The sequence below is a fragment of the Bactrocera neohumeralis genome, chromosome 5 (assembly GCF_024586455.1).
Source record: "Bactrocera neohumeralis isolate Rockhampton chromosome 5, APGP_CSIRO_Bneo_wtdbg2-racon-allhic-juicebox.fasta_v2, whole genome shotgun sequence".
In the NCBI taxonomy this organism is placed as follows: Eukaryota; Metazoa; Arthropoda; class Insecta; order Diptera; family Tephritidae; genus Bactrocera; species Bactrocera neohumeralis.
Window position 1 is genome coordinate 70,921,712 of NC_065922.1, and position 26,552 is coordinate 70,948,263.

Below are 26,552 nucleotides of genomic sequence, written 5' to 3' on the forward strand. Positions count from 1 at the left end.
TTAATTTTATCGTATCAAGTTCTCATATTTTATTCCAGCAAAATTTTTTTGTATTAAACAAAGTAATTGTGTGTATTAATGCATACGCGTTCGCTTACATAGCAGTTACAGTTCGTGTTTTATTTTTATATGCTTAATGCTATTTAAAAATATATTTCGTGTGTGTGTGTGTGTTTGATTGATGCTTATTTAACCCATTTAAGGACACTTAAAAACAATTTATAGTACATACTATAAAATATAATGCAGCAAAATTGGGGTAATAAATATGCTGAATAAGGAGGGTCGACGATGCCGTTGCGGATGATACAGGTGACAAGCAAAGACATGTCCAAGTACCTTCAAACATGTGTGTGCATGTAAGTATTTACAGCACGTTATTTATTAAATGCATATACATACATATGTATGTATATATCGTCACCTGAAATGCAAAATAACGTAACAACATTTTCGGAAATTTACAGTGGCATGAATGAAACACGAAATAAAATGGAACATGAGTGAAACAAAATTTTAATATTGGTTAAAACTGGTTTATATCTGACCGCAGTACCTGAAAATGTTGAACATACATATGTAATATTATGTATGTAATTTGAAGTAGTGAAGCGTAATCAATAAGACACTCAATTTCGAATTTTTTGATGATACGTTATTTTGCATTTCAGGTGACGATATGTAGTAAATAACTTATGTAAGAGTTTGTGTAGCAGTTTGTATAACAAAATAAATTAATATACATACGTAATTTTTAGTTTAAAAATTTTGGCAACAATTTCTGTGGGTGGATTACATATGTACATACATACATACATCTGCATATGCATGTATGTATGTATATATGTATAATGCATATGTAACTATACATATATAAATATAAATGCATTGCACTTCGAGCCAAATGCATATTTATATTTTTACAATCATAACATTATATAATGCTTGTGTCAGGTCCAGGATTGGAAATTTTTATTTTGTAATTCCGAAAACTTTAATTAAAATAAATTTAGTATTTCTAAACCCAAATACTGGATTGAAAAATAACAAAAAGTTAATCCCAAGTTTGTAATAAAAATAATTGTTTTCGAATTAATATTTTTGCACGATGGTGTACTTCGTGCCTATACGCAGAAAAGTGGCTGACAAACTTGCACATTGAAGCGATTTAATTTGTATTACTCTTCTGCAATAAAGTTGCCAAAATTGGAATTTAAAAAAAATTCGAAAAAATATTTTTAATTAATTAATTAAAAAAATTCGATAAAAAATGTTTAATTCGGATCCGACAAAAATCTAATTTTAAATTCAAAAATGTTTAATTAAAAAATTCGCAACCCTGGTCAGGTTTTTTTTTATAATTTTATTATAAGTGTTAATTTTTTTTTTTATAAATTTCAATACGCTCCGTCACTCATTTGATTAATGCGTTGGGTGTTCCCCTGACAAACAATGCCATTTCTCGTGAAAGTGATCCGGCAATTTTATGCAATCCAGCCACTGCTGCAAACGTTCGCCCTTGCTATTGTAGCCGATTACCAAACTGCCCAGAAAATCATTGCTCTTGCCAATGTCTTTATCCCAAACGGTTATATATAACGTTTGTTTATTCAGATCATGTGGACTGGATTCGAAATAGAATTCTTCGCGATATATTGGATTTAATGTGCGCCATTTGACACCGGTTTTGTATTTTTTATTCTTATGAGAATCAGGTTTCAGTTGTCTAAATGAAAAAAAAAGAAATTTTTAGTTTAATGAAGCGCTCAGTTGCAATTAGCAGAGTGCAAATTGAATGGATATGAATATGCAAATAAACATGACATATTTTCCAAAAGAGCAGAAGGCTTTTATAATAACATATGTATGTATGTGCATACGTACATAAGTATATAGAGTACATGTATTTTTGTACATATGTTTAGTACTTGTATGTATGTATGTATGTAGAGCGCTATTTAAACGCGTAAAAAGTTTTCAAAAGCTTATCTAACTAATTAGCATATTTTGGGAAGTTGTTGAAGTTAAACGATATTTTGGTTTTCATATAAATTGAGTTGAGCTAAAAGAAAAAGTACAAATAAATTAAAAAACACTATCTTCGGCTACACTGCAGCTATAATACCCTTCACACGTGCTTTTTTTATGGCATAAAAGGGTATAAAAATATTTTCTGGATTTAGTTTGTAAGGCAGCTATATGTTATACAAGGTGCGTTCCAAAGTAAACAGGACAAAAAACAGAAGAAATGGTTTTTTCGGCAAAATCAATTTTATCTTGTCAAATAAAAAAGTTTTCCACACAAGAACATGACTTCAATAGGTCAGGTTGTATGGCAGCTATACACTATAGTGGCCCGATATCGACGATTCCGACAAATTGCCATCTTCGTGGAAAGATAAAATCGTGTGCAAAATTTCAGAGAGAAATCTCAAAACACTGTTGGACTAGTTCGCTTATATACAGATGGACAGACTGTCAAATATGTATATGTACATATACATGTACATATATATACTTTATATGGTCACGGAGGCCAGGATTTTGTAAAAAGTGGCATTTTTGCCTGTATTTTTCGAGATCAAAATACTTAAACAACTGTCAATCATTTTTCTCAGAAAAGGCTCTATCACGCACTTGAGTATAAAATTGTCTATAAAATACGCTTTAGTTCAAGTAAATTGGTTAAATAATTCGCTCGCAATTTTGACGGCCGGATGACAAAAGTTAGTTTCGAGGAAACGAGCCTCAAAGTTCTCTGGTTGTATAGACTGCAGCGTGAAGTGCAATGGTTCTAGAGCCTATTTCTTCGAAAATATTCGGAGTAAACCAATGAAACTTTGGGACTATATTTTTGAATAGTTTTTCAATTAATTAGAGCGAAAAATTTTTGTTAAATTTTTTGAAAATTCTAAAGGTATTTCTCCCCTTAAATTAAAATTAAGAAAGTATGGTAACTGAAGTGAAAGCTTCAAATATTCACGCTCGTTTCTATATCGCTCTCGTCGTTACTATACTCGTTTCAAAATGGGAAATACCCATTTATTTGCGATAAATGGCGATAACGCCAACGGGAATGCCACATAGGCGATCTTATTTCCTTTTAAAATCATAACGACAACGGTAATAGGGCCGAAAATATTCACTATTCAGGGTATAAAAGGTTCACACTTACAGCTTAACAAATGGATCCGAGCTGCCATTGTTGTCCATCGGTATCAAATTAATGCACTGCTTTACATTCACCACCAAAGCACGTCGCTTTGTGTTATAGCATAGTGATATTAGAATTTTGCCATGCGGCCACTCCTGTGACATTTCCGCTTCATTGCTAAACCGATCCTCGCCACCCAACGGCACAGATATGCGATATTGATTAGTATTGTGCACCTGCGTTTTAGAAAAAATATGTAAAACCAATAATTATTAAATTCTCCGCCTATTAACTACTACTCTTTACTGTCAACTTACCGGCGAGAGCGAAATTTTAGCGCCTCCCAAGTAGTCGTGTCCATACTTATCGTCATCGAATATCGCAACATACAGCGACGAACCGCCTAGTTCCTCCGGTTCGACGCCCACAAATTGCAAAGTTTCATTAAATTCAGGGTTGCGAGTCTTATGCACAGTTTTGGTACGCAACCAACGCGAATACTTGGTCATACCATCGGGCGTCACGAGGTTCACCTTACAATAGGGATCCGTTAAACCAGCCGCATCCATAGCAGGCAGATCGCGCGCTCTTACCATAACGCAGTCTAAACTATGTACGCTCTCACGATAGCTAACCGCCACCTCGAGCCAACCGAGCAACTCGCGACAGTGCAAATTTACTTGATTGTGATTGGGCACATGATTGCTCGTGTTCGCCGAATTGCCCGATGAACTTTCGCCGCTGATCGACCAAGATGACGAGACGGAACTGCGACGCGTATAATTACAATTGCTCTCACGTCTATTGTTCACCGAAGTGACAGTCGATGCCGTTGATATGGTATCATAGTCCTGTTGACTACTTTCTGTACGCGATGACTGACGATTGGCGAAAAAAGAATTGGAAAGTTTGCGCTCACCGCTATCAATGAAACTGCGTATGGAGCCGAAAGTACGCAGACGAAAACTATCCTCACGTTGCATACGCGTCGCCGCTGGTGGTGAGACATCAGCGTTGAAGGAATTTCTGTTCGGTGTGCGTGCTGTTGTCAACGGCGCTGCAACACACACAGCGCTGATGGCGCCATCCACAACATCACCACCACCGCCGCCGCCACCGTTTGTATCCTCTTCCGAACTACTGCTATCGTCCACATGTATTGTCAGCTTCTTAACGCGCACATTGCGTGTGGGCGTATTGTTGCAGCTTTGTGCGCCACGCGGCGGCAGCAACACATCAGACATGGCGCCGCCACTTGCTGACTGGTGTGTGGGTGTCGAATTAGTGCTGCTGGGTGCGTCATAATTGGGAAGCCCTTTGAAAAACCATGCGCCCGACTTTTTCCACATTTCGCGTGTCTCCGAGCAGATGCGGCACAACCATATTTCGCGCGTGCGATCACTGGTATGATAGCGTATATTAATGTCGACGCTACATTTTGCACACACCGATTTCTTGCAGTCCTCACAAATGATGCGCGTCGAACGCAGCAGCCCAAAGGTGTCACCGCAGAGCCGACAACAATTTGGACCACCTTCGACGGCGCGTTGTTTAATTTTCTCCACACGTTCAACAAGTCGACCAACGCGTTGCCGCTCGGCGGTCTCGATTTCCTCATTGCGGCGTATAACGGAAATAATAGCGGCTTGCTCATCGGGCCGAAGCGGTTCGTTGGTCTTGGAGCTGCTCCATCCAGCGCGTAATCTATAGAGGAATAGTGGGAGAGAAAGATTAAAGCCTTCGAAATGGTAATAAGTGAAAAAATTTTTGGTTAACATCCAATGGAAAAGGAAGAGAATATAACAAAAATCAAGAGAAAATATAATTTACGGACGTTCTGAAAACCGTTAGTAGGAGCGATTGAGTTTTTAAGTGTAAAAAGGGTTTGCTAAATTTTCAGAAAAAGTTAACTGACGAAGTTGTAGGTAATAGAAAAATCTACAACTTTCTTGTTTATATCTTTTTTCTCAAAACTCATGTGAAAAATTCTAAACAACTAGTTTTAACTAGATTTTTGATTTTTAATTTTTTTTCTTTACAAATTTAACAAATAAATATTTATTTTCAAAGCAAAGTTCGCGAAATTCTTTCGAGTAACTGCAAAATTAGTTATATAAAGCGCATCTCTTCGGCCGGTTTAAAATCTCAAATTGTAAAAGCCTTCATGTGACAGAAAATCATCAAATTTCTTATTCGAAATAAAAATAAAAATTAATTAAAAATTAAATAAAAAATTATTATCAAAGCACCAATATATAATATAATTATAATTATAAGTTCAATTATCTTTTTTTTTCTTTGTCACTCTGTGTGAATGAATTTACCATGTTATACTTGCTTATGTAGTTTTGTTGTGATTATGTACCTTGTTCATGTCCAAGGCCTAGGGGCGAAATTTTATACAACATTAATGTATATTCTAACAGATGCTGTGCTTCGACACGCAATACTGAACATTGAAGATTATTGTTTTCCTGATAAGGCTTCGCACGAAATTGTAAAGTCCGACATTTTTAGTATAACAAAAATTGCGTAATAAAAAAACTCGGTCAAACAACTGTACAAATATGTATGCATACATATGTATATGTACATATGTATGTGTAGTCACAATTTTCTAACAAATTTCACAATAGTGTATACAATTTCAATTGAGCACCGTGTAGGCATTATATTTCATCACCCCTGATTGTGAGCTCAAACTATACCTATGTATGTAAATATATACATACATACTATGTATATACGTACTTAATACGTACAACAAACACGTTTCCACGCCATTTACCTGATTCTTATAACACAGTCATGTGCCAAGTTCATGGCAATCAGCACAAAAATACTTAATTACATATGACTAATTTCCTGAAGCGTCATGACAAAAATAAACACCGCAAGTAGTGTAGAACAAACCAAAGGAAATAAAAGAAACCTGAAATACGCAAATATGTAAGCCAAAAATGTTTATGCATATGTCTAAGAGCCCTCCACACGTCAAAAGTTTTTTTTTATTATTTTCGAAGCCACCCCTAACCTGTTGTGCCGTTATTCACGTCATTTCCCCATCATATCATCAATGGCAGGCTTGTGCTCATTAAACAAACCTCACAGCGGCAGCGCTTCCCTGCACTGTGACTGCGCTGCGCAGTCGACTGCATGACTCAACAAAAAACAAAGAAGAGCACACTAAAAGTAAAGAAGCTAAGTTCTCATGCGAAGCTTTGTATTTATTTGTTTGTTTTTGCTTATGTTAGTGTTTGTGGTTTTCATTTATTTGCATATCTACTTGTTTATCGCACGAGCACGATTTGTTTTCTTGCTTGCTTATACAAGTTGAGAGTCAACGACAGACAGCAGGTAAGGCCAACGAAAACTTTATGCATGTACATATGTATGTATAGTATGTAAGTTGGTCCTTTTAAAGTTCATATGTAAATACGTAAGTATGTGTGTATCTTGCGAGGTTAATGGCTTGGCATTCGGCTTAACCACATGCATGGCCGTAATGTCTGCCGGCGTGTGATATATCAGTTGTTTGTATGAGTGCCATGAGCTTGGCTATCTAACTTACGACCGTAGTGGTTATTGTGTCTGTGCTTATTTTATTGCTTGTGTGAAGAGTAGCACGAGTGCAAACACGTTTTCAACATATTTTCGCATTCAATTACTTTTTTTATTTTGTATAATATAAACGCTACCGCAGGCAAAATGTGATTGCCGACGTGTCGTTTACTTTATACCGTTTCCTTTATTGTTGCTGTCACTTATTACTCAATGAAATGTGTTGATGAGTGACGGCGCTTTACAATTCAGGCCTGCAGGGAGAACTTAACAAAACAAACAAATCAAAATGAAATGAAAAAACGAAGCTTAGCTTAGAATTAAAATGTGTGATGCAAACAAAAAGGAGCTTAAATATTTGATTAAAAGCCGCATAAGTGAAATGAGAATGTTCAATAACACTGACTTTATTGTATACATAACAAATAACTAAAATTTGATTAACCCTTATGTTAATGACCAACTTTATGACGCCGTTGTGCAACCTGGTATACACGAACATTAATATTGAACATTTTGTTATTTGATTTTTTAATATTTTTTTTATTTTTTTATGTACATATACATATGTATATAAAGTTATTGATTATGTTCTGAAAAAGAAAAAAAAATACTGTGGAATTGTGAGGGACTTCTGAAATTAGTTCAAGAAAACCAAGGTAGTGAACCCATTTTTATTGATTTGAACGGCTGCCGGTTGGGTGGGAAATAATTTTTAGGTTATTTCTTTGTTTTCTATCGCACACATGAGGCGACCATTGTGGAAATCACTCCTTTTTTTCAAAGAAGGAAAGTGTCCCGTATTTAATACACGGTTGGACTCGGCTAATCCTTATTTTAATAAATCTATAATATTTTCTTGAAAAGATTAGTGCGTAAAATAAAATAAAATTTTTTCCATTTCTATCAAACAAATATAAAACATAATATATTTTATAAATATTTAAAAAATATCTAAAAACTTAATATTACTTAATGGAAAAGAGTAATTCACTCAAATGTTTTTACTTTGTGAGAACATACATACATACATATGTACATATGTACATACGTATGTATCACCATTCAAATAACATTTTCACCCTCTAATATAAATCACATTGTAAAATACGTCTGATAGTATTTGAATAAAATTTTTGGCAGAAAATATAGTACATGTTTCATTTTTGAAAAGTAATGAAAATTTAATAACATAAAGCATATTGATAAATTTATTAATAGAAGAAAACTCTCATTGGGAGTAAGTTAATGGCATAATTATTTGAAATTTTTGTCATAAATATTTTTTTTTTCTCTTGAGCAGTGCAGGTATAAGATAACTGAAACAAAAATTTATAAAAATTTTAATTTTTATTATTAAATTACAAGGTTTTAAATCTTCAAGATTAAAATTATAGAAAACTCTAGTTATGCACTTCTATTAGTCAACCCACGAATACATAGTATAAATAAGATAGGTTACGTATACGCAGTGTACACACAAAAAATCTTGCTTCGCACCATTTTCAAAATATTCTTAATTCAATTAAATTAAAAGAAAAAATAAAATAGAATTATAAAATTAAAAATATTTTGTTTGCCTCTAATTATTCAAAAAATTAATATAAAGTTCTACCACTTAATGAATATATAGAGGTTGCGTATACGCAGTGGCTTGTGAAAAAGAAAACATCTGTCACAGCATAATCGTACACCCTTACACATTTCATCCATGAAATGGCTTTGAGCTAAATATTTTTTTGTAATACTAAAACTTAAAAATAATTGAAAAATATTTATAAATTAATTAAAAAAAAATTATAAAAAAATACTTTTTAAAAATTAAAATTCTAAAATAATATTTTGTATAAGAACTCTAATTCCAAAAAAATATTTTTTATATAAATTCTAAAATAAAATTATTTAATAAAATAAAAAATTCAAAAAAAATATTTTTTATATAATTTAAAATAAATAATTTAATAAGAAAACATCTGTCAGAACATAATCGTACACCCTTACACATTAATGGAATAAATAAATTTTTTTGTAACACTAGAAAACTTAAAAATAAAATAATTAAACAATATTTATGAATTAATTAAAAAAACTACAAAAATTAAATAGTTTTTAAAAATTAAAATTCTAAAATAATATTTTGTATAAAAACTCCAAAAAATATTTTTTACATCATTTCTAAAATAAAATTATTTATAAAAATAAAAAATTCAAAAAAAAAAAATATTTTTTATATAATTTAAAATATGTACATTAATATTGCTAAAATTTTAATCTCTATTAAAAATATTTTTTTATAAAAGTAATTTTTTCAAATTACGAAAATGAGGCCATATAATATTACATTTGCAAATGCAATTTAATGTTTTAAGAAAACATATTTTTATTGTTGCAAAAAAAATCTATAATAATGAAATAATTATTCAAATAATACAAATTAGTTAGAAACTTTACCTTTTTACCGAACTTGTTAATTACATATGTATATTTATTTAATATTATTTCTGTCGAACACCTATCCTATTTTGGCACCTTTATTAGCCGCGCTGCAATGTTTTTTTCTTTTTGTCTCATCGTTAGCAACACTCGTCCCCCTGTGGCAAACGCACACAAATATTTACTCGCCAAAACCACTCTCAGCAAACAGACAGTAAATGAAAATGTAAACTTCACTCCCACAGCACCCCACCGCAGCCGCCACTGTGCACTTCATTATACGCCCATTTCACATTTACACCTTTTAGCGCTTTATTTGAATTTTCTTACTTCAATCCGCTTACTTGACAAGCTGTTTATTTACTAGCCGGGGCCGAGAAGAAAGTATGTAAATGCAAATACAAAAACGTGCATTCAAAAGAATAGAACAAAAAACTTTAGAAATAACTTTTATCTGGCTGGTTAGCAATTTGCTACTTTGCAAAGTTTATTTAGTGCTTTTCACTTTTTTCTTTTTCTTCGCGCCTGCTTTCTTCTTAATGGTGGAGAAGCATTTTTCATCGCTATGTTATTTATTCGCTTATATGTTTGTGCGTTTATTTGCTTGTTTTGCAACGCTGCTGGGCTACACCGATTCCACTTTGATATTTGCTTGGCAACATCACTTTCTTTGTTTTTTTTTTAATTTTTTCCATATCTGTCATATTTGTCGTTACCCATTTTGCGCCCGTTTTGACAGTGAGTGTAAACGACCGTTGCTTGTTTGACATTTAGTGGGTTTTTTCATAAAAAAATGTTGCGAAAAAAGCAAACAAATGTGTGTGCTTAGAGGCAAGCAAAGCAATCAACACAATCTTTTGGCAACCACGCACGTACTCATGTACATATTGACATATCGATATATGTAGTATGTAGTATATATATATGTACAATGTATTGTTATGTGCATTAGGGTGTTCGCTATTTCACAAGTTAACTTGTTTTTTGTAAATCCCAACGCAAACAAACTCGTTATTTCCCTTTTACTGTATTCTGATAGTACACCATGTCGTATGAGTAACACAGTATGTATAAATCACTTGTATAAATTAACTACGCATAACTTTTAAAGAAAAGTTTTAATGAAAGAAATCGTTTGAGCCTATTTCGTAGAACGAAAAATTCTTTCAAAGATATAGACAGGGTTGCAAATTTTTATATTCAAAAAATGTGGATTAAAAATTAAATTTAATTATTTTTTAATGCATGGTTTCCAATATTCGTGAAAGATTTATTTACTTACTAAGTAAAAAATATTAAAAAATCCTATGTAATATACATACATACATATGTATTTATAAGGGTAACGGTATATGGTTTAAGTCGAAAAAAGCGCTTGTTTGTTTTTGGGGGCAACAACTGAAATCTCAGTGGGCCTTTGCAAAAACCAAAAAAAAATTTTGAGAAATAACAAACACCCTAGTGTCTATATGTACATATGTATATGCGGCTACTGGACGTTTCATTATATTTTTTCGCTGTTTTTCGCAATTCTTTGCGCTTGTTTGCACTCAAAAGCTTCCACCTCAATTCTCATACACAAACACACATAACAATACTTGTATATTTGTACATACATATGTATGTTGCTATTTCCGTATTTACCCTAAAACCTTTTTGCTACTTGTTCGTTGTTGTTTTTGGTTTATTGGGCTTTCCCCGTGCAATTGTTCCATACATTTTTAAATCAGAAAAAAAATCTGTAAAATTGGTCAAAGGTGCAGAAAACTTTACTATGCGTGGGCGAAAAGGGTTACATGGACTATAAAAAATATGATCAGCGTTTCGCGTGAATATTTAGTTAAATTAAATATTTATTGAGATACTAAATCTGCGGAGATTTTACAAGTAATTCAATAAAATGTGAAAAGGTTGCAGATATTAAAAGATAATTTATTGTTGCTAATATGCAAATTTTTTTGTGTCTCCAACAAAATCTAAAATTTTTATTGACATTACAATCAAACTGCTGGTCTAGGAACAAGATTATCTCCGCTCAGCAAGGTGTTGACTTCCCCTGACATAGTAAGGTTAAGTTAAAGAAGTTGCCAATTTGTTTTGCAATTGGCGGAGATAAGATCAGCTGTAGATTCAGGCCACTTTAAAATAGGGAGTTGTCAAGATCTGCTTCTTTATTGGCCTATACACCGGTTATATCCGAGTTTACAACAGCGCTCCAGTCGTTCTTCCTTTTCGTTGTTTAGCGCCAAATGGAGATTCCAAGTGTAACCTGATCTTTCCAACATAGTGTAGGTCTTCCTCTTCCTCTGCTTCACCCGACGGGTACTGTATCGAAAACTCTCAGAGCTGGAGTGTTCTTTTATAAGAGTGTTGTCAAGATCTAGTAATCGTTTTAATTAACAAGGCCTCGTATGTATATACTATATACGATTTTCTTACGTTTTTAAATTTTAATTCAAAGATGGGTAAATTTATTGGTATCCACATTCTCCATCGATCCCAAACCTGTTCCTTTCACATTAATCTATTCTAGAGATTCCCCAGATACATATGTATGTACACAATAGAATTCGTTGCCTACCTCTAGGAGCGAAATGCAGAAAATTCGCTTTAATTGATAAGTAGAACCTTTATATACATATAAGATATGATATGGAGAGAAAATCGCATTTTTTGTATTTATAAATTAGAATTCACAGAGAAAATAATTTTTAAAAGAAATAAATTACCTCCCCCCTCCCTCAATAGCCTATTTTCACCGTCGATCTCATTCTTATCACTTTTATCTTAATCGCTTCCAAAATTCGTTCTATACAAAAAAATCGTTGCCTACCTTTAGGAGTGGATTGTAGAAACTTCTGTGTTGAAGTAACGTGTCGATATTTTTGGAAAAATGCGATTGATATAAAAGCAAACTTTGTGAATTGTTCGGAAAAGTGCATTTTTTTTAATTCTGAAAATCTTAATTACAAATAATTTTAAAATTTCTTATAAGAAATACCGAATTGAAAAAGATGTTTAATCCCAAATACCGATTTGAATGAAATGTTTTTCCAGTTTATATTTTGACAATTTTTAATATAAATTCTGGGATGAAACTTAAAATTTTAAATAAAATTTTGACCTTACATAACCTATAAATGGTGACAGTAGCAGGTTACCGATAGTTATGTTGTGAGGTCGAATACCGTTCTAGTAAGCCGTTCGAAAGTAAAAAGAAACTGATCCTTTTTCATAGATTATAGATTATAAGTATCATTTAAGATCTAAAAAATCATGAGATCGAAACAGTTGGGGTTATGTACATATACATTCAAATTGTTAACTAGCACTTCAATTATTAATTTAATTTTTTTTTTAGTATTTTTCCAAAAAATATTTGGTTAAATTATAGTAAAGAGAAGTTCGTAGCAGCATAACATTTTTCTCATTACTCAGCTAACGAATTATGATTTTTTCATGGAAAAGTAATCTAATTTTGCATATAATTTATGATTATATTTCTAAAAAAAGCCACAAGTGGCCTTCAAATACACAACAAAATACACACAAATACATACACCGTTGAACAAATGTCCATATGTTGATTTGCGAACTTTGCTGAATACTGATTAACGTACTGTTATATTTGCATAACGTGATAAGGGAGACTAACAAGGTGCCAGCACCTTCATCACCATTGCTCATGCTTCACTACCGCAAGCGCGGTTCGCCTGTTAAACAGAGCAGCAAGTAAATTTCAAAGAATTCATTAAAATGTTAGATTTTTTTTTAATAATATTAAGTGTGGTAAAAATTAAAAATTACTGAGTTGGAAAATAAGCAATGAGGTGAATAGAGGGCCATTTTTTCTGAAGCAGTTTTAGATATGAATATATACAAATTATCAACTAATATTTTTATTAATTGCTAAGATACACATTTGTTGTATAATTTTTAATTTTACAATAAAAAACATACTAAGCGGCATATTTTGCTAAGGTGAAGCTCACGCCGATAACCGCAGGTCAGCTGAGTGTATGAAATTCGTTTCTACTACTTCATACTTGAATTGCAGTCAACGTTGAGCACAGCTTTCGAAAAAAACTTACTTTTGTACATACATTCATATACATATGCATACGTAATTAATGATACACCTTCGCAGAAACTGTATTTGTGTTTATTTCACTTCCGCCTTGCCATCTCTTACCTTGGCAACGCAACAGCTGTTAGCAACCTCGAACTTTTCCATCACTTCGCGCACACGCTCTCATGCACAAAATATACATACACAGACATACAAAATACGAGCGCGCAGCAGTCAATTACTCCAGGTGGTGTTGATGTGAATGCTTTCGGCAATGCTCGCCCTTCAAAGTATGCAACGTTGCAGACAAAAATCAAGGTTATTATTGTATTATCTCTTTCTGCACACACATACATATACATATGTATGTATGTATACATACATACTTGCATATTCCACTATGCGCTTGTTTGCGAGTGTTGAATAAAATATAACAGTTGTTCCCAACTGATACTGCGAATGCTATGCAAGAGGAAAGTTACACACACACATATGCATACAAGCATATACATAGGTACATATAATGGGAAGCAGCAATAAACATCAATTATACGTAAATTATGAGATGACCTCATGCAAGCAGTTTTTTTGGTGAAGCTGGTAAAAAATATGACAGCGAAAATAGTGCGTTACAAGGCAATAAAAATATATATAAAACAGATTTTCGCAATAAATATATAATAATGCGCAATTTAAGCGATTTTGGAAATATTAAAAGTAAAAAAAAAATTGTAAACAATTTAAAAGTTTTACAAACGATTTTGTAGCACAGTTTAAGGCGCTCTGGCAATAAATAATATTTTTCGAAACCAACAAAAAGTGAGAAGTAAACATACTATTACAGATTTAGCCGTTTTGAATTCGTATGACAATAGAAAAAGAGTAATATAACAAACATTCTTTTAAAATTTTTTTACTTGTTTCATTTTTTTTATTTCTTCAAGAATACGTTGCTTCTAGTAATTTCTAATTTACAAGTCAGAATATTAGAATATTTCTACAAGTCCATAGAGAATACAATTTTTACTTTTACTAACAAAATATATGTACTTTAGGGTGGGCCATAAGTTTTTTTCGCTTCAAAATTAGCGGTTTACTTTTGTTTTCTTATTGTAAGATAGAAAAATATTGATATTAAAAATATGTATTATAATAAAAATTTATTAACAAGAAGGCCATATGTTCCACCTAGAAACTACGCGAAAATATAAAACAAAACATATGTGTGTACTTTAGGGTGGTTCAAAAAATAAACGATTTTTTTCGCTTTGACATTGAAAAATTGGTTGATAGAGACCTTTAAGTAAGGCTCTCCAAGTAAGAGCTCTTAATTGTAACTTGAGGTCCTCCGCTTAACGGTTTTCTATTTTTTTCTTATTATCACATAGAAAAAATTGTATCTCGCTTCCCCAACTTGAAAAAATATTTCGTTTTGTGTATTTTGTAGTAAATTAAATGTTCTTTATTAAAGGTCGACAAAGTTTCTTTTGTAAATTTAAGATATTAACGGGTAAGATTTGATTATTTTAAAGAAAAAAATAATTTTTTTAAGAATTTTATAACTAAACGAAAAAAATTATTGGAAAACTCCTAGTTTTGTAGAATATTTACAGCTCTACAAAAATGTCACTTATTTTTTATTTGTTTTTAAATTTTATGTTTGGTACTTTTTATTTTTTCGTTGATTTTTGACGCTAATCATCTCGTAAACGCTTAACTTAATCGAAAAATTATATAGATCTTTCTCGTAGAGCAGAAAATCCCTACAAGACTATGAGCTTTGCTATTTAAAATGATTTTTTTTTCATTGAATTATAACAATCCTAGGAAAAAAATTTTATTTAAAACAATCAAATTTTAAACGCATTTTTTGATCCACCCTAATGTAATTGTAATTTTTATTATGAATGTCCTTAACTTAATTGAAAAATTATATAGATCTTTCTCGTAGAGCAGAAAATCCCTACAAGACTATGAGCTTTGCTATTTAAAATGATTTTTTTTTCATTGAATTATGTATAACAATCCGAGGAAAAAAAATTTATTTAAAACAATCAAATTTTAAACGCATTTTTTGACCCACCTAATGTAATTGTAAAAAAAAATGTTATTTAAAACAATCATAATATTTAAACGCATTTTTTGACCCACGAGGGAAGCAAAAAAAAACAAAAACTTCTTGAATTTTTTTTTAAATTAAAAATTGTCTGCCTAATCAATTTTGCATATCTTTATATGCTTGCGTTGACTTTTTATGCACCATTAATATTTCTGCAAGTATAAAAAAGCTGCTACTTAAGTGATGTTTGCCATCCAGCGCTGCTTGTGAGCACATTTATTGACTTCCGTTCGATGTTGTAGTAGAAAAAGGCATAAAAATGCGAAAACACCCATGAAAATGTTGCAGAAATTTTAATTTTGTTTAAATATATCCTGAATGTAATAATATGCTGAACAGGATGTATTAGGCTTGGACGAAATCTTACCACTCTAGCATACAACCTGACCGCTCAAAATCAAGTTTTATATGGACAACATTTTTATCTGACAAGATATCATCACGAAACTTAGCATAGATTATTTTTCAAGTTAACGCTACAATATCCAAACAAAATGTTCAGATCGGACCACTATAGCATATAGCTGTCATACAAATTGACCGCTGAAAATCAAGTTCTTGTATGGAAACCTTTTTTATTTGTGAAGCATATTCTAGCTTCGGTGCATGTTTTCCGTTTATATGATTTTGGCCCTCTTTAATGTTTAACTTGTCATTTTGTTAGGCTTCTTCATATTAGCCCATGAAGATTTCTGCATATTTTAAACCGCATCTCAAAGACTAATTGATTTTATAAGTTAAGCTATTGTTTTGCTATTAAAAAACATTTTCATTAGCGTATATATTGCTTGAGACCTGTACTACAACTTACGACTCATCAAGTAATAGTCACCTACCTACCAGTTTTAAAGAGAAAAGGATATCTTGCAGTAATTTCTATATTCCAAGAAGTGCCTGAGACGGCTTTTCCTACTAACAATGCGCTCATTTCCTCTGTGCGTAAGCTGAGTCTCAGCTTAGCTCACACGACCTTGAAAAGTGTACGCATTTCGCCAGCGATGAGCATCATGTACAAAAAAATTACGAAGTTCAAGGCATCAAACTCCAAGAAACAAGGTTGTGTCAACCGTATGAATACACAAGGTGCTGTGTGTTTTCAATGCTGACTGCAGCAGAAGCTTTCTCTGCGTGGAAATAAAGCAGCGAAGGACTTGTGGGGCTTCAAATATGCACGAAATGGCAAAATTAAAGTTGCGAAGGTTGCCGACTAAGCCAAAATGACAAAAGCCATGTGGAGAAGCAAAAGCAACGCACATTTAAGTTGTCTCTTGATTAACTCTCGAAACTTTGTTAATATATATACAGCAAATTTATCACTTGACCTTCGCGACACCAACTAATTCGCAAACACATAAATCAGTCTAGCAGTCTTTTGGGCGCCCAAGCTGTTGGACCAGCAGCTGGCACTTGAATTCGAGCTAAAGTAATTATAACAATTAGAAAGTAATATTTTATTAAGTTATTAAAACTTAATTAGCACGCACATTGTGGCACAGCATGCGACGTCGCAGCGAGTTCGCGCTGCAGCCGCCAACGCAGCATGCAATGGCATTTATGATGAGCTCATAAATCTAATCTATTTTTAATAGGCATTAGCAAATGTCTGCGTATGTATGTCAGCGACCACAAATGAGTAAGCCAATAGCCACTACTTTAGCCTCATTATACAGCGCTCACCACACTCCGCCCTACTCACCACGCTGCGCTCCATTTAATGTAACACGCTGTCATTGCCTTTGGTAGTGCATTGACAGTGCCAACGACATGCATATTTAAGTTTTATATGCGTTTGTGTGCGTGTGTAACTTCAGCTTATATATACATACCATAGATGTGTGTGTGTTCGGCAAATATGTGCGTATTTAATCGTGTTTGTTGTTTGTTTGGCGTCTGTTAGGCCGGCGCTGGCGTTGGCGATGACTACTCATTGCACAGGCAAGCATCATCACCGCCCTTCACCGCCCCCTGCATGTTCCGTCTAAATGTCAATCATAAATATTTACGTTCACAAGTCCAAGCCATCACAATTACAAATGCACAAAGGCGGGCATGTAACGGTTTTAGTAAACGTCAAGTGAGATTGTGGCGGATTTGCGTGTACAGTGTTGATTATTGCCCTTTTGCATTACAAATAAGTGTATTTGTGTGTTCAACGGATTTTATGATGTGCCGTTAAATGCATTTTTGAGATAAGTTCAGTAAAATTAAGTGCCCTGTTACGGTGATTTCGATAGAGCGGCCTTACACCTAGTTAAGCTGAGAGGTTATCCAAATTTAGTGAACTGCCTGAAAACATGTGGACGCCGGATCTATAAGAGGTCGGTTGTACTTCACCTAAGTTCACTTATCGTTAAGCTATTAAGATAAACCTATTAATAAGTGGGCTTACGTTGAAGTCCGGTATACAATTACCATCCTCAGATTCTTTTGGTCTTTTGTCCCGTTCTTCTTCTTCTTACGCGGATATAGCTGAGTTTACAATAAAGCGCGAGTCGTTCTTCGTTTTCTATGTTTGACGCCAATTGGAGATTCTAAGTATAGCCAGGTCCTTCTCCACCTGGTCTTCCCAACGGAGTGGAAGTCTTCCTCTCCCTCTGCTTCCCTCGGTGGTACTAGGTCGAATACTCTCAGAGCTGAAGTGTTTTCAGCAATTCGGACGACATGACCTAGTCAGCGTAGCCGCTGCCTCTTAATTCGCTGAACTATGTATGTACATGTAGTCTTACAGCTCATCGTCCCATCGACTGCGGCATTCGCCGTTGCCAATACGCAAAGGATCATAAATCTTCCGCATAAACTTTCTCTGGAAAACTCGTAACGCCGACTCATCAGATGTTATCATCGTCCATGCCCCTGCATCATATAGCAGGACGGGGATAATTAGTGACTTGTAGAATTTGGTCTTTGTTCGTCGAGAGAGGACTTCACTTCTCAATTGCCTACGCAGTCCAAGATAGCAGCTCTTGACAAGAGTTATTCTGGGTTGGATTTCGAAGCTGACACTGTTTTTGGTGTTAATGCTGGTTCCAAGATGGACAACAGCTACTCTTGAAATAATTTTGGAGAAAATTGTTTTGTTTTATCTTGTCCGAACACAAATCTGTCGTAAACATAGGATTCCACTTAGATTGCTATGAACTCTGGTTCTTTCTGATTTCCAAAACTCTCTGATATGAATTACCAAACCCTTAGAGGTCGACGAAACGCTTTGAGTTTACCACAAATTTGTTAAGGCCGATCGCAGTATCTTCGCCAGGTTCGTCGAAAGTTTGTCTACCAATATCTCAGTCTGACAAAAACAGAATAGCTGAGAAGAAACTGTCTAGATGATTCCACCCTAAATTGTTCCATACAACTTTATAAATTTGCGTACGACCAAATATGTAACCTCACCGCATGTGAGCCTCTTGGATGGTGTCCAGCTATAACGAATACCATCTCCGAACGGCTTGAAGAATCTTGCTAAGCACAAGTAATTTAGAAAATCCTTAGAGTTTCACTTTGAACCGGAAGGATCTCGAAGCCATACAAGTTTTGGTTGTTGACAGGGGCTTGCCGAGCTCACGAGAAGTCCATAGAACCAACGCCAGAGAACAGCGGAGTACTGTCTCGCTGCCTACTTAATAAAATTGGGTGTCCGCTCTAACAAGCTCATGGGCTTTACAGTTTCCGGCAATCCCGCTGTGAGAAAGGAACCGACCAGGTTTCGCTCGGTCTTCCAACTTAGTCAATTACAGTCAGCTACAATATTAAACCGTAACTACTGTGGAAGCCCAGAGCCATACTTGGAATGAGTTTTTAAATTGGGAGCGGAAAGAAAATATTTGTAAAATTTTTTCTGACATGAAATATATATATATTATATATATATGTATTTTTTTAGCAATAATTTTTTATAACAAATTGTGAAATAATAATATATATTTCTCAGTGTGCGATAATTTTATAACAGACTGTTTTTTTCTTCTCATTTGTCGCAGGTCGCTGAGCAATGTATTTATTTGCGGCTAAGCAGTGGATTTCCGTACACGCTTACAAACATATGTACATTCGTGCACGTAAGCACGTATATTTGCGCACACGTTTATAAGTGCGTGCGGAATAAAATTTCACCATACACTCGTTTATATCCCGAGGAAAGCTGAGTGTAGTGCAACGTGAAGTGAGCGACAGTAGAAACACAACGCATCAGAAAAAAAACTGTTTAATGAAAACATCAGTGAAGCACGGCGCAGGAGAAGCGGGGTAAGTGAAATGAACTTTCCTAACGATATCGCATAGCCAAGTGGCTTGGACACTTGATTTAATTATGTGGCAATGCTGTGCTGCGCTTGCACAGATAATATTCATTATAACACTATTGCCTCACCCCTCACTATTGCCGCTGCCCTACACACCGCCTTTCAATTCACAAGTTTATTAGTTTTTTTCTTGTTTTTTTTTTTTTTGCGCCGCTACCGCCATACCGCAAATGACGTGCAAAATGATGTGTATTGAAATGACGACAGACGGCTGACGACAGACAGTTCAACTGACAGTACAGTGTGAATGCAAACAACGGCATACAAATGTGTAATCGAGCGTTTTGTGAGTGCATGCCGACAGCCAAGCAGGCAGATAGGCAATACGCGTCAGTGATGCGCTGACAGCCGGATATGCTTTGTGGCTTTGACGTGCATACATATGTACATACATATTATGACAGTTTATAGCTATAAGTATATTTTAGTAGCACCAAATAAGAAGTGTTTGCGGAAGGATGAATAACAATAATGCCGCTGCCAGCGTTTAAAAGTTTTTTGAGATTTTTTATACCTTGAACACGGTGTTTTAAATTTGTCACTAAGTTTTGAGCACCCAGAAGGAAGCGTCATGACCTTATGAAATATGCATAAATATAAATTATATACATATAGCGAGTTAGCCATGTCCATCTGTCTGTCCGTCTGTATATAGGCGCACTAATCCCTCAGTTTTTGAGAAATCGTTATGAATATTGACTTTGATTTCATTTTTAGTTGCTTAGTTTTCGCCGATATCAGAACACTAGAGCCTATAGCTGCCATACATCAAAATCAAGTGCTTGTACGGGAAACGTTTTTATTTGACCAGATATCTTCATCAAATTTGGTATAGATTATTTTCCAAGGCAACGCTAAAATTTACGTACATATTGCTAATATTTCACCATTGTAGCATATAGCTGCTATACAAACTGACGTTCAAAATTAAGATAAAGATATTTTTATACCCTTTTATACTATAAAAGGTGCATCTGTGAGGGGCATTAAAGCTTCGGTAGCAGCTGTAGTTATTTTTTTTTTTTTTGTTTTATCATTTAAGTACTTTGTTGCTTTAAAAAAATTTTTTATGAAAGCATTTTAGAACTATACTTTGTTCTCAACATTCTTGCATTGTACTTTGCGTAGTCTCGCTGCACTATGTACCTAGCCTTAGTAATTTTTGTAAGAGCTTTAAAGCTTAACTTTTCTTTCTAAACAAAAACGTTGTAATTTTTATTACTTTTAACCAACCTAGATGCTTTACTTTCTCTCTTTCTTCAGCTCATTCTATTACATAAACTCAACTTTAGCAAATGCACTTCAAATAACTATGTACTCCGTTTTAGTGTCTAGTTTTACAGCTTCGAAAGCTTACTTGTTACATATACATATATCTTTTTATACCCTGAACAGGGTATATTAAGTTTGTCAAGAAGTTTGTAACACCCAGAAGGAATCGTCGGAGACCCTATAAAGTATATATATAAATGATTAGTATGTCGAGCTGAGTCGATTTAGCCGTGTCCGTCTGTCTGTCCGTCCGTCTGTCTGTCTGTATATATACGAACTAGTCCCTCAGTTTTTAAGATATCGTTTTGAAATTTTGCAAACGTCATTTTCTCTTCAAGAAGCTGCTCATTTGTCGGAACGGCCGATATCGGACCACTATAACATATACATAGCTGCCATACAAGCTGAATGATCGGAATCAAATGCTTGTATGGACAACTTTCACATTTGACAAGATATATTCACGAAATTTGGTATATATTATTTCCTAAAGCAACAATGTAATCTCCGAAGAAATTGATCAGATCGGTTAACTATAGCATATAGCTGCCCTACAAACTGAACGATCGGAATCAAGTTCTTGTATGGACAACTTTCACATTTGACAAGATATATTCACGAAATTTAGTATATATTATTTCCTAAAGCAACAATGTAATCTCCGAAGAAATTGATCAGATCGGTTGACTATAGCATATAGCTTCCATACAAACTGAACACATAGGTACTAACAGAAATGCACCTGTGAAGGGTATTTAGCTTCGGTGCAACCGAAGTTAACGTTTTTTCTTGTTTTTCATAACTTACAACACCACGTTCTTCGCTAATTTACTCTTATTCCCCAAGCCTCACTCCAGTACTTAGTGAGCCTTAGTAGTTTGGAATATAGCTTTAAAAACTTTATTACTTTTCTGTATGCTTTGTTTTTCTTAATTTTCAACACCGATTTACTTCTCGCTTCGTCATATAGATCTTCATTCAATGATCTTTGCTTCACTATGTGTTCAGCCTTAACCGTTATTGAAAGAGCTTTCAAAGCTTAAGTTCACTTCTTTGTTTCACGATACGATACTTCTTCAGCCTTAGCCGTTAACTTTCAAAACTTAAATTTTCTTTATAAAATACAGTTGAAAACTTGATCACTTTTGTTTAAAATTAATATTTTATTCATCACACTAATTTATACTCATCACTAAAGTAGTCTTTACTTAACTCAAGCGATCACGCTTTGTTCCAGGACCTTTCTTTGTTCAATTTTATGCATCTCTGCTTCACTTTTAGCATTATGGAAAACCCAAGCGATTTCTTTACGCTGCACTATGTGCTCAGCCTTACTGTCTAATGGAATTATTGTCCCCAAAAGTGCAAAAGTTTGTATGCAGTTGCCCACATATGCAAACACGTGCGGGTGTATGTGTATAACGGCATACAACTAACGTAAAATCAAAGGAATTTCACTGCTCGTTTATTTTTAATTAACGTTAAAAGCATTCCCCAAATTCCCACGATGACCATTTTAACCGAAATAATGGTCATAAAACCACGTAAGCCAAAGTGTTTGAGATATGAGAAGGTAAATGGCATCTTCTCCCACAATATTGTGTAAATTGCCAACTTAAAAGTATAAAAGACTAGTTTATTTAGTAAGATGTTTTAAGGATAAGCTCGGATTCGTGGTGTTGAAGCTTAGCTCTATTACGTGACCGAAACAGCACGTCTCTACCGACAATGCGTAACTCAATGACGTCGAAACTATAGAATTTATTGCTTTTTCGAGCTACTTTCAGCAGATATTGGAGCTCTCTTTTATTAGTAGTTGCAAATGGACCCCGAAGCCTCGAATGTGATAGAGAATTAATCTAGCATAGTCTCAGCCATGAAGTATGATGTTAAAATACTTAGGGAGTGACGCGAGTTCGCAAAAAGCAGGTTGCATCAGACATTACTACGAAAAGGGAAGGAAAAAAATATGATCGATGGTTAATGTTATCTCATAAATTTGGGGTTTCCACAGGTTTAAGATCGTTAAAAACGGCGTTTTGGCTTTACATATGCTTTTTTATGACAAAAATACTCCTTGTTATTTGAAATCGCTACCAAGGGACGATCTCTACTTGGGGAATCGAAAAAAAATATCATTATCAGCTTAGAAATATCGATAAGTCAACTAGAATTTTTTTCTAGTTATCGATTATGAGTTCAAAAATCGTTTATGAAATCAATTTTGAAAAATTATCCCAATATTTTTGAAACGATAAGGCCCAAAAATATAAATTACGCTGAAAGTCGTAAGCAGGTTAGATAAAGTGTAGTTTTTGTTAGAGAAAAGTAGAAAAAATTTCTCCAAAAAAAATCCAATTCTAATGTAAAAACTATAAGCATTAACCTAAAAGTATAAGTTTTGACGATATTTTTGTTAATCGTTACATTATCGTTAAATTATAATTTTTGCGGATCGAACCCGTTTTACTTGTGCTTTATTATACGTCTTTCTCCGAAGCATTCAATTATTTCGTTCAAACATCAGTAATAATTTCTTAACTCCTGATTTTGCAATATTTTTTAAGTTTTTTTGCATACTTTTGATTAATTCCGATAAATTCGATATTAGCGGTCCGATAACATATCGATAAATTTATCTAATATCTTCTTATTATACATATAATTTATTGCACCCATACTGCTTATTTGTCGGAACCGCCGATATCGGACCAAATTCAGATGAATTCGATATTAGCGGTCCGATAATTTATCGATAATATTTTTCTATTATTGCGCTTTATTGCTCATTTGTCGGAACCGTCGATATCAGACCACTATAGGATATAGCATACAAAATGATCTATCAAACTAACCTCCTTTTAGAAAATGTTTGTATTTGACAAAGTATCTTCACGAACTTTTGCACAGATTATTGTCCAAGATAGCATAGCAACAAAATTGTTCTGATCAGACCACTATAGCATATAGCTGCCATAAAAACTAACCGGTCGAAGTTATAAATAATAATTTTTATAGCATAAATTTTTTTTTAAATGTTTAATTTGTAGCTTCTTTTCACAAAAGTTTATTAAAGTCTCAAGCAGCAATTGTAGAACAACTCTTTAAAAAAAAACAAAAATTCAATGCTTTGTGCAACAATTGTTCGCTGGGTAACGTTATCAGCCAACCAAACTTGAATATGCTACAACTTTCGACTACCTAATTGTTTTTAATGTCCGTATTGGAAGTAATTACCAACTCTTAACTCTTAAACACAGACACGTTTCGAGTTAAAAACCGCAAAATTATTAATAATTAATTAGTGAGGTGTATTAAAAGATCTATCTGTGCGTGTGCACGTTTGCTTACTTTGCTCTCAATGCCAATTGTCTGTCGCTGGGACAGACAAACTTATTTCCGGTGGTGTTGTTGTGGCTTTGAAAATCCATTTCCTGCACTGTAAATAAGCAACGGCGACGGCAGTGTAAATAACTGACAGCCTGCTGGTGGTGTGTTGGCGGCGCTGAGAAATAGTGCTTTTGGCTATTGTGTTTGTTGTTTGTTAGCAATACTGTTAAATGTTGTCAGTTAAAACCTCGCCTTCAATGTGCTTCTTATGCTTCTTGTTGTTTTTGTTGTGTATAACACGGCGTATGCTGCGTGCTGTATATTTCACTTTTTGTTATTGTAATATTTCCAAGAAACTTTGTTATGATATTTGCTGTTGTGTGGCATGCTATCGTTAGCGTTGTTGTTTTTGCTTTTGTGCCTGCTTCGCCTTGAAAATACATACAATACTTCGATATTCACAAGTGGTTGTCTCGCTAGCAACATGCACTCACAGCCACACTGGTGCTCACATATACAGTTGTGTATATTGCATACTTTTCGGCGCAGCTACAGCTGGTGCATGCTAAAAGCATATAACTACATGCAAATTGCACAAATTAATGCGTATTTAGCACATAATAAAAATAATAATTTGCATTTGAATATTCACACTTTCTAATTTTTTTATTTCTTTTCACAAATTTTCTTTAATTTACATGCTCTTTGCTTGCTTTCACACCGTTTTTTAATTAAAATATGCACAAACAATGTTTTTATAGCCACTTACAGCACCTATTCTTTGCCACTTTTGCCGAATTGGTTTTCTTTCACTTTTTCACAGTTTTCCGTGCTTTGGCGCCTGCGATACGCCCTCTTCAGTCGACGGCAATGTACTGAGTGCTTAGCCAAACAATCGGCGTCTGGAGTGCTGCTAGTCTGAGCCGCCGACGATACACTCGCCTGTTGCACAGTCGAACGCACTTGAACGCAACAAAAAGAAAAAAAACAACCAAAAACAACAACGAAACAAGGCATATAAAAAGCAACAACAAAACAAGGCATATCAAGCGTAACAAGAACAACACGAAATATTCGCTGTAATGTAACACTATCGCCTCAGTGCCGAAAACCCCACTACGTTGGCGAATGTATTGTATGTGTATGTATGTATATGAAAGCGTGCAAGTGTGTGTTAGTGTGCGTGCGTTATCAACCCCACAAGCTAAATCCGCCATGCATACAAACACACACGTTTGTGTACACTTGCATGCCTGTTCGGCCGTGAGGGCACAGCACGTTCGTGTCTGCTACGAAAATGGCTAACAGGAGGCAGAGATAACAGAAAAAAACGATAAGGCGTGTTCACTGTGTAATGAAGAGAATATCTGTATGTAAATTTTCATACATACAAATGCATTAAAAATAAATGAATAAACGATAATTAAAAAAAATTAATAATACAAAAATTTTAAAAATAAAAATATATAAATTATAAAATGTATTGTAATAAATTAAATGAAAATATTTAAACATGTACATACATATGTACATGTGTATCTAAAACAAATTAATAATAAATAAAATAATTATATATGAAAAAAATTAAAAAGAAAAAAATATAAATTATAAAATATGTACATACATACATGTATGTATGTGCATATATTGTAATAAAATTAATTGAAAATATTTAAACTATATGTAAAACAAATCAAAATTTAATTAAATAAATTATAAACATATTTGTATAAAATTAATAGAAAATATTAAAAAAAAATATAAAATATATTTAATAGTAATAATGCAAAAAGTAATAAACAATCAAAATAATTTCTTGCAAATATGTTAGTTTGAAAAAAAATATATAAAATAAAGACAAAAGCGAAGATATTGAATTAGATTATTTATTTCACATGCATAATCAAAAATATATTTAGCACAATACTAAAAAAACAACAAAAATAATAAAAATAATGTAAAATTGAAACAAAATGGTAAAGACGGCGGTTTAAAATTTATTAATACCAAAATTGTTACGAAAAAATTAAAATTTATTTTTATTAATTCGAAATGTTGAGATTAAAAATTGAAAGTAGCTAAATTAATATTATAATTCTTTTTAATAAATTAATGTAAACTTAAGGGGTTATATTCACTTGTGAATTAAAAAAAATCGATTACATAGACATATTTGTCGAAAAAATACGATTTCGATTTCTTAAGCCATTCTGAAGTGTAAATTTTTGCATAAAAAATGCTTTTCATTTTCGTAAGCCGTTTTGTTTTTGTTTAAATCAAAATTCTGACTAGTCCTTCGATCATTATACATAT

General features: G+C 33.5%; 1 protein-coding gene and 1 long non-coding RNA gene across 3 annotated transcripts in view; one reads left to right on the forward strand and one right to left on the reverse strand.

Annotated features, from left to right (window-relative positions):
- LOC126758772 (rabphilin-3A) lies at positions 1-25,106 on the reverse strand. 2 transcript variants are annotated; one of them, XM_050473151.1, is made up of 5 exons: positions 25,009-25,106; positions 24,261-24,818; positions 3,472-4,858; positions 3,176-3,390; positions 1-1,726 (listed from the first exon to the last, which is right to left on the reverse strand). In XM_050473151.1, exons 2-5 carry the CDS (start codon positions 24,338-24,340, stop codon positions 1,423-1,425), a joined length of 1,986 nt encoding a protein of 661 aa, XP_050329108.1. In that variant the 5' UTR covers positions 24,341-24,818; positions 25,009-25,106; the 3' UTR covers positions 1-1,422. The 2 variants fall into 2 exon arrangements, with proteins under 2 accessions (XP_050329108.1, XP_050329109.1); XM_050473152.1 differs by having other exon boundaries at positions 24,261-24,669; positions 25,009-25,104.
- The window catches only part of LOC126758785 (uncharacterized), a 154,701-nt gene extending 128,999 nt beyond the window's left edge, over positions 1-25,702 (forward strand). The window contains exons 4-5 of the long non-coding RNA XR_007666882.1: positions 19,317-19,581; positions 25,063-25,702. This is a non-coding gene — a long non-coding RNA (uncharacterized LOC126758785). The remainder of the gene's footprint in view (positions 1-19,316; positions 19,582-25,062) is intronic.
- Positions 25,703-26,552: the final 850 nt, after the last annotated feature.

Coding starts and splice junctions, on each gene's coding strand:
- LOC126758772 (XM_050473151.1), bottom strand. CDS start 24,340: ATGGATTTTCAAAGCCACAACAACACCACCGGAAATAAGTTTGTCTGT. Junction 4,859..24,260: donor CAATTGGCATTGAGAGCAAA/GTAAGCAAACGT, acceptor ATTCCTCTATAG/ATTACGCGCTGGATGGAGCA. Junction 1,727..3,175: donor TCGGATCCATTTGTTAAGCT/GTAAGTGTGAAC, acceptor TTTTTCATTTAG/ACAACTGAAACCTGATTCTC.